The sequence below is a fragment of the Pempheris klunzingeri genome, chromosome 3, assembly GCF_042242105.1.
Source record: "Pempheris klunzingeri isolate RE-2024b chromosome 3, fPemKlu1.hap1, whole genome shotgun sequence".
Classification (NCBI taxonomy): domain Eukaryota; kingdom Metazoa; phylum Chordata; class Actinopteri; order Acropomatiformes; family Pempheridae; genus Pempheris; species Pempheris klunzingeri.
Genome location: NC_092014.1, coordinates 18,170,691 through 18,183,848, shown reverse-complemented (window position 1 = coordinate 18,183,848; position 13,158 = coordinate 18,170,691). Strand labels below are relative to the sequence as shown.

General features: G+C 41.6%; 2 protein-coding genes across 3 annotated transcripts in view; both read left to right on the top strand.

The window, feature by feature from the left end:
- Positions 1-4,766, top strand: part of LOC139198774 (E3 ubiquitin-protein ligase SMURF2-like) — a 60,949-nt gene extending 56,183 nt beyond the window's left edge. Inside the window, exons 13-20 of the mRNA XM_070827712.1 lie at positions 679-782; positions 905-1,019; positions 1,650-1,828; positions 2,498-2,635; positions 2,811-2,931; positions 3,063-3,264; positions 3,611-3,686; positions 3,825-4,766. Coding sequence (XP_070683813.1) covers positions 679-782; positions 905-1,019; positions 1,650-1,828; positions 2,498-2,635; positions 2,811-2,931; positions 3,063-3,264; positions 3,611-3,686; positions 3,825-3,924 — 1,035 coding nt within the window. The 3' untranslated portion in view covers positions 3,925-4,766. The remainder of the gene's footprint in view (positions 1-678; positions 783-904; positions 1,020-1,649; positions 1,829-2,497; positions 2,636-2,810; positions 2,932-3,062; positions 3,265-3,610; positions 3,687-3,824) is intronic.
- A 4,732-nt stretch (positions 4,767-9,498) lies between these two features.
- On the top strand, positions 9,499-13,114 carry LOC139198787 (uncharacterized). 2 transcript variants are annotated; one of them, XM_070827732.1, is made up of 6 exons: positions 9,499-9,711; positions 10,353-10,424; positions 10,546-10,648; positions 11,343-11,433; positions 11,546-11,624; positions 11,732-13,113. In XM_070827732.1, exons 1-6 carry the CDS (start codon positions 9,545-9,547, stop codon positions 11,988-11,990), a joined length of 771 nt encoding a protein of 256 aa, XP_070683833.1. In that variant the 5' UTR covers positions 9,499-9,544; the 3' UTR covers positions 11,991-13,113. The 2 variants fall into 2 exon arrangements, with proteins under 2 accessions (XP_070683833.1, XP_070683832.1); XM_070827731.1 differs by lacking the exon at positions 9,499-9,711 and adding an exon at positions 10,016-10,236 and having other exon boundaries at positions 11,732-13,114.
- Positions 13,115-13,158: the final 44 nt, after the last annotated feature.

Here is a 13,158-nt window from a genome sequence, read left to right as displayed (position 1 = left end):
AGGGGTACAATGAAGAGAGGCAAAGACAGAGAATTATCAGGATGCACTGACATCAATTGCTAATCTTTAAAGGAATACTTCAGTAGTAAGCTTTAATGTTAGTAGGTCTCAAATGAGCCCCATTTAATGTAAGTGTCCCCAAAATGTGCAGGATGTGCATGAAAAGTGTGTTGTGAGTTATAATTTTACAAAAAATGTTTTGTGTTGTTTTTCCAGCTTTGTGTTTCATTACAGAATGCTAATAATGTCAAGAAATAAGCTTCTGTGACATTGTGCCAATGAGTTTTCTGCCCCTCCTCTTTACTTGATTGCAAAGAGGAAATCATCTATATTTCCACTGAATACATCTTTTCCTTCATGGTTGCATATTCAAAGCATAACTCAGTCTAACCAAAGTGTAGTGAGACTGCACATGCAGCCGCACAGTTTATTCCTGCAATCTTTGTCTTAAACACCATGAGTCCCTCGTACCTCTGAGTGTGTGTGTACATGGTGTGTGAAGCAGTGTTAACTTCTCCAAACCTTCAAACGCCCAACATTATTATCTAATACATTTCCATTCAGCCAAGGTAATAGTGCTGTCCTTCAGATTATATTGAAGAGTCATGTTCTGATTTAAAGCTGGTCTTGTTTTCTGGTCTGTATTATATTACATTTGCTGTATGTGTTGAATTGCAGGAGTCATACCGGCAGGTGATGAAGATGCGTCCAAAGGATCTCTGGAAAAGACTGATGATCAAATTCAGAGGAGAAGAGGGACTGGACTACGGCGGGGTAGCAAGGTACCTTGTCACATGATTATTTTCCTGTGGCTTCACTGTATTTGTTTGTTGCTTTCACTGTTTCTGAGAGCATTATTTGAATTATAGTTTTCACAGTGAATCTGTGTGTGTCTGTGTGTTAGGGAATGGCTATACCTGCTGTCCCACGAGATGCTGAACCCCTACTACGGCCTGTTCCAATACTCCAGAGATGACATCTACACTTTGCAGATTAACCCCGACTCTGCTGTCAACCCGGTAGGAATTATTCAGCTTCATGGTCAGACTGTATATAACTTGTAAGAGCCGAACAGTGATCAGATATCCGACAGAAACATGACATTTTTTTCAGAATTTCTACAAGGATGCTCGTTTTATCTTCAGATGATGAAGCCAGACTCAGACAACACGTGTTTGAATTCCTGAATCGTTGGGTCTCTCTCTAATTAAAGAGTTTGGTCTAGACCTGCTCTTTATGTAAAGCGTCTTGAGATAACGCTGTTGTGAATTTGCGCTGTAGAAATAAAGATTGATTGATTGACGTGTTGAGATATACTCAGATGAAATTAGTCTGGAGACCTGCTGCCCTCTAAACTTTGCAGTAATGTGGTATCATATGAAGTTCAGCAGACACTGTCGTAATTAGACTTAATGATATAACCATATTTTGGTAATTAGATTCTGCTCAGTATGTGGACAAATATGTTTGTATTCTACGTGTGCTGTTAATTATGCTGAGTGAAGTCCTCTCCTTGGTCTACCATTTAAGTAATGGCACTGTACTAAACACTGAATTTGTACAATCTGAATCTGTCAATATATTCCAATGTAAAACCGGTATATTATTGATGAAAGCTGTTCTGTCTATATACCTGTTGTAATGTACAGGAGCACCTGTCGTACTTCCACTTCGTGGGTCGCATCATGGGCATGGCGGTGTTCCACGGCCACTACATTGACGGAGGTTTCACACTGCCTTTCTACAAACAGCTGCTGGGCAAACCCATCACGTTGGACGATATGGAGTCTGTCGACCCCGACCTGCATAACAGCCTCGTCTGGATCCTGTAAGCCTTTTTTCTAAATTCTCTCACTGTTGACCCTACCTTAGTGTTTATACCGATGATGGTGAGAAGCAGATTCCTGGTCAAAATGGGTTGTGTGCAGACATACTTTGACGTTTTCTTCTATAAGCCACCGGTAACATAATGCTCAGTTTCCCATTGTACTAGATGAGCATTTAACAACCATTACTGATGTTTTCACAATAAAAAAAATCTGGAGAAAGTGGTTCCTTACAGTTGTTCTATGTATACAGGGGACAGCAAAGAAAATTATACACTTATACACAACGCGGCGCAGAACACACATGCTTCAGATGCGTTCACAAACTTGACCATTCTGTCCTCAGCTCTCTAATGACTGTGGCGCCCTCTGCTGACCGTCCAGCCGAAGACATCAGAGCTCAATGAAATAAACATTCTACCCGTTTCTATGCATCCTTCTGCATATTTTGACACAATGTTGAGATATTTTGAAGAATTAGTGTTTTCCACATGAGGTTGCCGCAGTGATCTTCCCTTGATGGGACTACAAACATCTACTCATGATAATGTCATTCACTTTAATGTCTGTTAGGTGGGGATCTCTGCCGAATCATCACTGACTATGTCAAGATTAAGGATTATAAATGCTGCTTAAAGTCGCTGACCTAACGTGACCTCCTTCCTCTTCAGGGACAATGACATCACTGGCGTCCTGGATCACACTTTCTGCGTAGAGCACAATGCCTACGGAGAAATCATCCAACATGAGCTCAAACCCAACGGCAAGAGTGTCCCCGTCACCGAGGACACCAAGAAGGAGTATGTGAGGTATGGAGAGGGCTGCACACACACACAAAGACACAAAGATGTGACAACAACCTGCAGCCCACACAAGCACCATATTTTCACAGGACTTTTCTGTATCGAACCAGACAAACTGTATTTGCAGCCCCTCCAGAGTTAATAAACTGACAGACTCCGTCCTCCCTCATGTTCTCTGCAGGTTGTATGTAAACTGGCGTTTCCTGCATGGCATCGAGGCTCAGTTTCTGGCCCTGCAGAAAGGCTTCAACGAGGTTATTCCTCAACACCTGCTCAAATCCTTCGACGAGAAAGAGCTGGAGGTGAAAGACTCTTTCAACATAAAAGCGATACAGTTACAGTCATGTATCAGTTTTATTTTTGCTGTTTGGTGATTTTAGAAAAAGATAATTGAAGTTAACACATATGTTTCGATGCCCCTCTCTGCTCTCAGCTGATCGTGTGTGGCCTGGGGAAGATCGACATCTCTGACTGGAAGTCCAACACCCGTCTGAAGCACTGCACCCCCGACAGCAACATCGTCAAGTGGTTCTGGAAAGCCGTGGAGTCGTTTGACGAGGAGAGGAGGGCGCGGCTACTGCAGTTCGTTACCGGCTCATCCAGAGTCCCACTGCAAGGCTTCAAGGCTTTACAGGGTACTTATCGGACTCTTGGCGTGCTCACCTGTCTGTCGCCGGGCTCTCCATTTCCAGTCAGAATGGTTTTCTCAGGGAGAGTTGAGGTGCTGCCTCACTGCTGTTCCACTAGCTCACAAAGGGATTCTTTCTCGGCTTTAAAATATTTCTAGCTTTTATTTTTCTGATAATACAGATGCAGGAGCATGTTTTTTTTTTGTTTTTTTTTTGTTTTTTATAACAGACTTCTGATAAAATGTGTGTGGGGCACGAAAGGGGTCAGGACCTTTATTAGCTGAGATGAGTAACTCGACAATGGAGCTGGATGCTTAACTGCAGCTGATGGATGTTTGTGTTTTGACTGCAGGTGCCGCAGGTCCCAGACTCTTCACCATTCATCAGATCGATGCTAACACCAACAATCTGCCCAAAGCCCACACCTGGTGTGTGTGACACACATCTGCAGACACACAACATGGACAAAGTCATCCTCACGATAACAGAGAGCAACACCTTTTAATCTCTCAGAACGGTTTCATTCATATAAACTCATTCTCTCTCTCTCTCTCTCTCCTCTCCAGCTTCAATCGGATTGACATTCCGCCCTACGAGAGCTACGACAAGCTCTACGACAAGCTGCTGACGGCGATCGAGGAGACCTGTGGCTTCGCAGTGGAATGAGAGACACACTGGAGAGTGTGTATGTGTGTGAACATGTGTAACTGCACGCAGGACCCTGATGAGACTATTACTGTCACTGCGGCGCGCCGGCGGGTTCACTCAGAGCCTCGTACGCACGCCTCCGCCCAGCCTGCAGTCTTCCCCTCCTCTCACCGCTCTCCACCTTCTTCCCTCATCGACATCTGTTTGAACAGCTGCTAGAGAGTCATCCTGTCGTTTATTTTTTATTCTTTTATTTGTTTGTTGTTTTTTTTGTTTTTGGTGTAGTTTGTGTGAAATACAGAGCAAATTAAGAGCTGCTAAGTTGTGAGCTGCACGTTGTTGAGTGAGCTTTTTTTTTTTTTTCTTGAAGGCTCCCTTTTACATCCAGAGGAAGATCTATCTAAATATCTAATCAAAACAGGAAGCCGATTATCAACTTTTACAGTTCAACATCTTCCAAAAGTGTTTCTTTTAAGATCCCTCCTTAGACGTTTGAGAACAGCGAGTCACTTCATTTTTTTTTTTGTCTTGCAACTCTAACTGATTGAATTGATCCATGTCGTGCTACTGAATCTTTAACACTGCAGGTAGCCATATCTTGCCCTTTAGTAGCAATCTGAACCTCAACCAACACACCTTTTGCTCCTCATGGCTGCAGAGTTGGTGAGCTTCATCCTCCAGGAGCGCCACAAATTCATCCTACCTCAGAGTAATGCTTCGATATTTGAAGGCGGTCATTCCAAAATGCTTCATATTCTCGTCTGAAAAAGGTGATGGCTAATTTAGTTCCAATTCAGAATAGAAAATCTTTAGTTTTTCATCCATAATTAGTTTAATGTTCATACCAGCAGTCATTTTGTAAACGTGTAGTTTAAATAGTGAATCTATCATCTTCAAAATGAACTCATACAGACTGACTGGGATGTGGGTCTGATGTTTTGTGGCGTTTTTTTTTTTTTTTTTTTGTCTTTGACTCGATCTCGTTATGGGTTGCTTTTAAAGTTTAGCGACGGACTCTGGTTAAGGAGAAGGTTTGAATCTTTTTTTTCGCCTGCATCACCGCAGTGTGGCCACAGCTCTTGTAAGCGTGTGTCTGTGTGTTTCTGCATGTGTATACAATTGTGCGCTTGTATGCGAGGAAAATAGACATTTAATAGGTGAATTCCCCGTCATCTCTGCTAGCACAGCATCCTGGATTTGAAGCTGCGGAGCTGATGAAACCTCACTTTCTCAGCCTGGTTCGTCTTCCTTTTCTCTCATTTACACATTAGTCTCCAGCTGTTAAAAGTATGCATGTTTTTTAATTTTTTTTTTTTCTAGTTTTAACCAACCCAGCGTAACCCAGCACACTTCCTGTCAGATTATATGTGAAAAAGGCACAGCTGTCCACGGGACCAGGCTTGATTTAAAAAGAAAAAAAAAAAAAAAAAAGCTGTTCAAAGCAGACGTCTATTTTCAGCCACACCATCGGTTTCTCTGTCTTGTCACTTTAGAGCACTTTACAAACTGAGCAGTGATGGCAGGAGTGCTTTCTTCACATTAGATTAAAATGTATCTTGTTTCATTTGCTATACGACTACATTAGAAATATTCAGAGTAAAAAAAAAAAAAAAATGTATCTATACACCTGTAATTTTTGAGTATATATGTACAAATACATAGCTATTTTGTATATTGTTGCTTGTTCTTTCTGTTCAGTTTAAATGCAAGCATGTTGGTGTCTGTCACAGACCTCTTTGCATTCTCAGGTGAAGTTGTCCTTTGTTTAGTTTTTTTCTTTTTATTTTATGTTTAGTAGGCTAGTATGTGAGGAGGAGTACAACTGGTTTCAATGGCAGCGAAGTTTCACGGGCCCCGTTTGTAAACCCGTGACAGAGCGGAAACGTTGGCGGTTTAAAGTGATATTTTCTTTTGGTCAATCACTTTCACTTATTAACACACACAAACCTTCTTAGGAGCACATGAACGGCCATATTTGCTGCTCTGGAGGTCTGTGGTGCCACTGACAACAATTCAGATGCATCTTTTTTCTTTTTTTTTTTTATCTGAGATGGAGGCCACAAATCCTCAGAGCTGCAAATGCTGGAGGTTGACTGCTGCTGGTTGAACTCTGGGTGCTACACGGTGAAAATGTTCAACCAAAATGAAAATTTTCTAAAAAAAACAAAACAAAACGGAGGCAACAGTGAGGAGGAGCACCTCCACCACCAGAGCCTCCATCCAAAGAAACCCCCTCTGCATGAATGGATGCTCGACAGATGAAGCCTATTTATTTGTAGAATTGTTACTCTTTTGACTGGGAAAAATCAGTTAAATGTTCTTTTTTTTTTTTATTAAATATGTATACTGCCTGCATTTCTTTGTAACCATGAACAGTGTGTTAGCTGGTACTCGAAAACCTTGAGTTTTTTTTTTTTTTTTTTTTGGGGTCATCAGACAAAACGGAGAAACAAAACAGAGAGTAAGTATTGAAGTCGTTGTCTTTGTACAGTTGAGAATTTATTTGATTTTACCTTTAATAACTCAGAGGCGGAAAAGAAATGAGAAATGCATTACAAGTTTATTTGCACATGTTATGCATACTTGGGCTCCAAGTTATAATCAGACACTTCCTTCTATTTACCAAATACTTAATGGACTGATACGTTTTTTTGTTTTGTTTTTTTCTATGTAGATAACATATATACACACACACAAGTTCTCAATATGCACACGTATGTTTGTCTAGTGCACACAGTCAACTTCTGCTCTTTGTTACTTTGTGTTGGCACCACGTTTTCTGGCTGGTTCAGTCTTCAGTGCAAAAGTCGTGGGGTCGAGTGCTTCCACACGAGGGGAGACGACACTTTTCCCCAGTTTAAGCAGCCAAAATTGGTCATTGACAACTTTTTCAAAGCCTGTGATGCAACAAGATTATCTAGCGTGATTGAACAGATGAGCTTAATAAACTGAGATCCAGTAAATCATGTACTTTGATGGTTTAATCGGTTACAAACTTCAACAAGCTGTGTGTTAGGGCCAGCAAACTTCACCCTCCCCCCACTTTAAAGTACAAATTTACAGGTTCATGTGCAAATTCGTGTGTGCGCGCGGGTGTGTGTAGGTGACTCGAGTTCAGTACAAAACAGAAAAAAAAATTAGATTTTTTTAAAAACTGCACCATGTTTTATTTCTTTTGATTTCCTATCTTGTTTTTGTATTTATTATTACAGTATCTGTGTTCATAGTTTTTCACATCAGCTGCTCTGTGAGCTTGTAACTGACACCTGTACATAAGGACAATAAAGAAGCTAAGTAATAAACTTCTTGTACCCTTGCAGAAAGCTGAGCAATAAAACTATGCTGTTTGGACCTCACAGCATTATGTTTTATAGACCCATGTGCATTTCTGTCTTTTCTTTTTTTTTTTCCTGCTCAGCATTTCAAGGATAAAGTGGAAAACTTAAGGTGGTTTCCTGATTTGATTTGGTAAATTTTCATATTCCTTGATTTAAGCTTGAATTATTCAGTACTAAAATTGTAAATTGATTCTATCAAGTTTATCAATTGCATGAGTCTGCGTCATCCTGATGAAGTTAGTTTTAAGTTGGATATTCTGCAGACTTTCACTCCAGAGCCAGTAGTACCGTCTCCTGTTCCTCCCAGTGTTGGCAGCAAAAACAATGCTTTTTAATATATTCATGCTGACTTTACAGTATTAGTGAAAATAATGATTAAGAGTTATACTAACTTGATTTCATCTAATACACTTGATTTCATTGCTAATGTATAATTGGTAAATCACATTTAGGCTCTCTGACTTATTTTATTTATCTAAAGTTAACTGTTCAGTCAGTTCGTGATTCATTATATTAATCCAGTTAATATGGGACAAACCACACGTCCCATTTTTTCTAACACGCCTTCTGCTCATCGGCACCTGCTTCTCCTCAGGATTTCACTCAACCTGCATCACTGTGCAGTCCTGCTTCACACTGTTAGGAAAAAAGTCAAACATAGAAGAAGCACTAAAATAAAGAGGTGTGTCCTGTTTGTGATAATATCTATTGATTCAGAGTCACTGCCTCACATTACATTGAAGGTGTTGAAAACAAGTCTTTTTTTTTTTTAAATAAAAATAATAAATCCATTGTAAGGAGGTGAGGCCTGTGTAGTCATTTCTGGTATTGATTTAGCGTTGCATCACATGAAAGTTATTGGAAAAACACGCAAAACATTTTCTATTATTAAAATACTTACATAATATAATTTCCACATTAGCAGCCAAAATAAGTGTGGTAGTTTAATTTGTCATTCATAATTTCCACCAATATTGCCAAGTCAGCATGATGGTATAGGATAAAAAGAAAAAACAATGATTTTGTGTCAATTAAACAGTAATTTATTGACGGCCCCTAAATCTGCCTCCAGCTTTAATCTGGAGGTTAAATAAATTGGGTCGTTTTATTAATTTTATCGGCTAAACTTCATATTTATTACTTTTCTTAGTCGTTCATCATTGAAATAGGAAATGACATCGAGTCTGTGAAACTTGTTACTAATACAAATCTTAAAGATTTTAAAGCTGCAGAGGAGGAAGTATTGAGATTATCCAGTAAAATGATCAGTGCATTAATGACAAAATACCCCATTCTAAGTGAAAGCTCTGCTTTTTTTTTTTAAAGTTTGATCAGCAAAATGAACTAATTTGTTTTGTAAGTGAAGTCTAACAGAAGAATAAAGTGTCATAAAATGGAAATAGAGTAGAGTAGGCCTACTCAAAACTGTAGGCTACTAAAATACTTGAGTAAATGTCCTCAATTTACACCACCGCATTAAATTAAACTAATTTTTATAATAACTGTGGAACTGCAGAATTTTTTGGTTTTATACTGGTATTTTATGCATTTGCCTTTGTCTGTTGTGTGCTACATGTGTCATTAAAGTTTAATGAAAAATAAAAATAAAAAAAACGTTCTGATATTACGGCAGACGGGAGGAACCAAAAAGTCCAAACAGACAAAACAAGCACCACAGGTTAGCTTTTGTTAGCCCTAATTCATCATGTTTTAGCCGGAGCCAGCGCGGCATAAATGGTGGAAATGGGAGACTGTGAAGACGCGGAGGACAGACCGTCTGTGGCTCCTGGGCCCTGTGTGAAGAAGGCCAAGAGGCCCCTGTCGGAGGAGGCCAGGAGGGTGAAGAGGGAGAGTGACAGACAGAGAGGGAGGACCAGGGTGAACCTCGGCCAGGCGTACAGCGCCTGGAAGAAACTGCGGGACAAGAATGGCTTCAAAACTGACGCAGAGATGGCTTTCTTCCTCATCAACATGTGAGTAAAACAGGGAAACTGTGTTTTGTGCAGGTGTGTGTGACCCAGTGATTTAAACTCCGTCGCTGCTTGTAGCTGAGCAGCGCTGCCATTCACTCACTCACTTAAAGCCAGAATGAGCCGGATGTTTTTTCTACCAAAATATATAGACCGACTCAGAAACACTCCCTCTGTATCATCACCTGTCGGCCCGTGCTGATGAGTGTGTCTGCAGAGGAGCTGCCTCCTTCCTGTCCGTCTGGTGTATTTGTTGTGTCCGGGACGTCTGTGGGCGGTGACGGTTCAGAGCTCAGCCAATAGGATTAGAGTTCACGATCAGCTGGGAAAATGGCGGACGGGGAGCTGAGAAAACGCAGCGACGCTAAACGCCAGTCGGACCAGTCTCGTAATAAAACGAGAGTGAACCTGGGGTTTGCTTTCTCCCGCTGGCGAGCGGCGAAGGAGAGGATGGGGTTGAAGAGCGATGAAGAGTTGGCCTGTTTCTTTTTGGACCGGTAGGTGCTGGCGGGCTTCTGGTGAGCCAGGGAGGGGGAGGAGGCAACTTTGAATATTGTGTTTACAAATCCTACTCACTGTGCCTTTAACTAAGGTGACTACAATATCATATTGTATGTTATTGTGTGCTCATTTTTTTCTATTATAACACAAGAACCCAAATAGCATACATTCATTAAATAAAGACATCAGTACATAAAACAGCTCGCAGGTGTTACACCGCATTCTGCAACCCGTTAGATTCTGTGACCACATCGGAAATCCGTTGCACCGGATGTGATGTCACCGCACCGTGGCAAAACAAATATGGCGCCCAAAGCGGCCCAAAAGTCAGTTACAGCAAAGTGTTCCGCGAAGAAGAAGAGGGTCAGATCAGAGGAAGGCCAGCAAGCCAAGAGAGAAAGCGACAAAAGGCGCAGTAAGACCAGAATAACAATCGGCGCGGCGATTACAAAATGGCGACAAGTTAAGAAACAATGCGGCGTTAAAACGGACTCAAAGATGGCTTTTATCCTGCTGGACAGGTAGGTTAGGTCTGTATCGTCGTTATCGGACTTCACCGTGAATGAATGCAGGGCAGAGACGTGTGCTGAGCCCCCTGCAGCCTGTAACTCCAGCTGTCCTGTCTATGTGTTTGCAGTTATCTTCGGACAAAGTCGGAGAGTCGCCCCGAGCGACCTGCCCTGGAGAGGAGCTCTTCAACAGAGACCTGGTCAGAGCTGCTGTTTCACTTCTTATGTCATGTTGAGCTTAAAAGTCATACTGAGCAAGAACATGTTTATCCCACAGTCCCAAACTTGACCCCCGTGCCTCCTCGCTGTGTGTCCCTTTAGTGAAAGCGTGCATTATGAGTACCCGCTTATGATGAGTTCACCAAATGAAGCTGAGCGGGACACTTGTGCTGCTGCGTCTGTCCACACATCTGAAAACGGGAAGGTAAATGTGACTGACACACCTCTGTAAAAATGTTATTGACAACTATAAGTAGAGACGCCAAACATTCTCCTGTTCTGTCTTCTCTGACGTGCACATGTCCTGCTTTTCTTTTTCTTATTTAAAACTGCAAATCTCTTGTTTGTCGTGCAAAAAAAGTAGTTTGGATACATCAGTGCAGACTGTGGGAGCTTGTGGCACCGATCTGCTTTTTACTGTAGTTAACTTAAAGCTCGTATACGTGGAAGATTATGGATGCATATTGTGTGCTGTAATTAAAAATAAATGCAGCCGCGTGTGGGGCATGCCTTGTGTGCACTTTAGGATCGGTGACTGTCAAGCTGTGCAGACATTTGTAGCTCAGACACATTGTACACTGCAAGTGAAAGCATCTGCCATCATTTAATTTAATTTGAATCTTGAGACTTGGCCGCTTTTAGTTGAATTAAAGTGAAATGCAATGACAGCTTCATGCTTTGACTTGCAGTTTACTAAGTTATGTCGACACACTGGTAAACTCTAACATTTTTGGGCTCCTGTGTTACACCAACATTACACCAGCTTTGAGTCGCCATAAACCAGTTTGTCAGTGAGCACAAGTTGTCTTTCCATCCCCAAACTCTGCTTTCACCTCTGTTGACTCCTGTTTTCATTGACCTTTTTGCTAATGCCTTGCTGCTCCTTGTCCCATTTTAAGGAGTTGGGGAAAAAAGATGCATCCTCTCAAAGACAGAAAAGTCAAAACGAGAGGACGACGACTAACCAGTCGGAAGATAAAGAAAATACAGGTGAGCCATCTTCACATTTTCTCCAGAATAAACAGTCTAAAGACTGCAAGCACATTGTCTCCAGCAAAGACAAAGTGATTGATGTCTGTTTTTAAAATTGATTCATGCACAGATTTTCTAGAAGATGAGGATGAAGAATTCAGCACCTCGTTAAGTGTGGGAGACGGACGCTACCTGGTGGATCTGGGGAGGTATGCTGATGTTGATGCCACTTTCTATTCCTTTTTCTTCACCTATATTATTCCCAGCTTTACAGCGAAGTGCCATCCTCTGTGTGTGTCTCTTCCGTCTCCCCCAGCTCGTCAGAGTTCATAGTCGATGAGGAGTGCATCCTTCAGCTGTTCAAGTCCTGCCGTGAATGCAACAGACAATGTACAGTTAGGAAACATGTCAATGGACTAAAGCTCGTGGTTAACCAGGCGTGCTGTTTCTGTCAGAGCCGTTTTAAATGGACTAACCTGCCAGATGACGACGATGGCGACTTTCACATAAATGGAAAAAATGCAGCATGTGGACAGACCAACTCGGCAGCGTCGCCAAGCAGTAATACGAGTTGAGACGCCGTCATGTTTGAAATGACTCCGTACATGTGATATAGTGGACAAGGCAGCTGGACTTCTGGTGATTCTGATGCCTCTGTGGAGTTTGGATGTTTTTCTCGGGAACATCTCGAAGCCGTCAACTTGTCAGTGTGTGTTTTCCTGATGTCAGCACACACAACAAAGAACTGTCTGATGCAAGCGAGAGGTTGCCTCAGCTTGCTGTATTTGTCTGTTAACATGTGCCACACGGCCAAGTGAGGGGGAAAGGAGAATACTTGAATTTGATTGGCAGGTAAGACAGAGTCCTAGTGAACAGCTAATTCTCTGCCGGTGGTCAGGAGTAAGCAGCAAACATCTCCTACAGTTGAACAATGGCTGTAATGGCAAAGATGGTTCCCCGAGGAAGGCTGGACCTCATTTGTTTTTTCAAGGAAAACATTCAGATGTCATTAATCTATTCATCCTTTTCTGTCTTTGTGCCACTGAAGTCTCAGAATACTCATCTGCTCAAAAAGGATTAAGTTTTCAAGAAATATTATATGACTCATCCTTTTCATTGTTAGTGGTTACACTGAAGACCCCTTTACACCTGCCATTAACATGCACTCTGTGTCTGGATAAGAAAATTGCATGCAGTGATGCAGATGCCAGATCAGAACAGGTATCAGTACAGCGTGACCATAATCTGAACAACAACAAGAAAACCTGCCCAGCAAGTTAAGGTCACCGAACTCTGCAGCTTTTGCCAGGCTGGCTCAAGCTAACAGGGAAAAGGCAAATAGCATCAGTGGCTAGCAAACCCTCCTTCACAAAAAGTGACGTTAAACCGTCATCAATGGCACTGCTTTCCTTAACCTAGGGCACACCATGTTTCTAGACAAGTCCGCCACGCCCCAACTTAATACCACTTGGATAAAGGATCAGTGTTGGCAGAATTGCGATAAGAACGCCTATTGATACCAGGTGTAAATGTAAGTTTATGTTGTCAGTTAAGCCAAAAATACAACATGTGAGCTAAGATGATTAACTGATAAAAACCAGGTGATCCATTTAGTGATCAATTTTTTGATTTTATGCAGATCATTTTCTCTCGTAAATTAAAGACTTCATTTGGTATTTGCACCTCTTGCATTCATCCTTTTAGTCATTTTGTCATGCTGCAGGCAGATCTTCCTCTTCACAG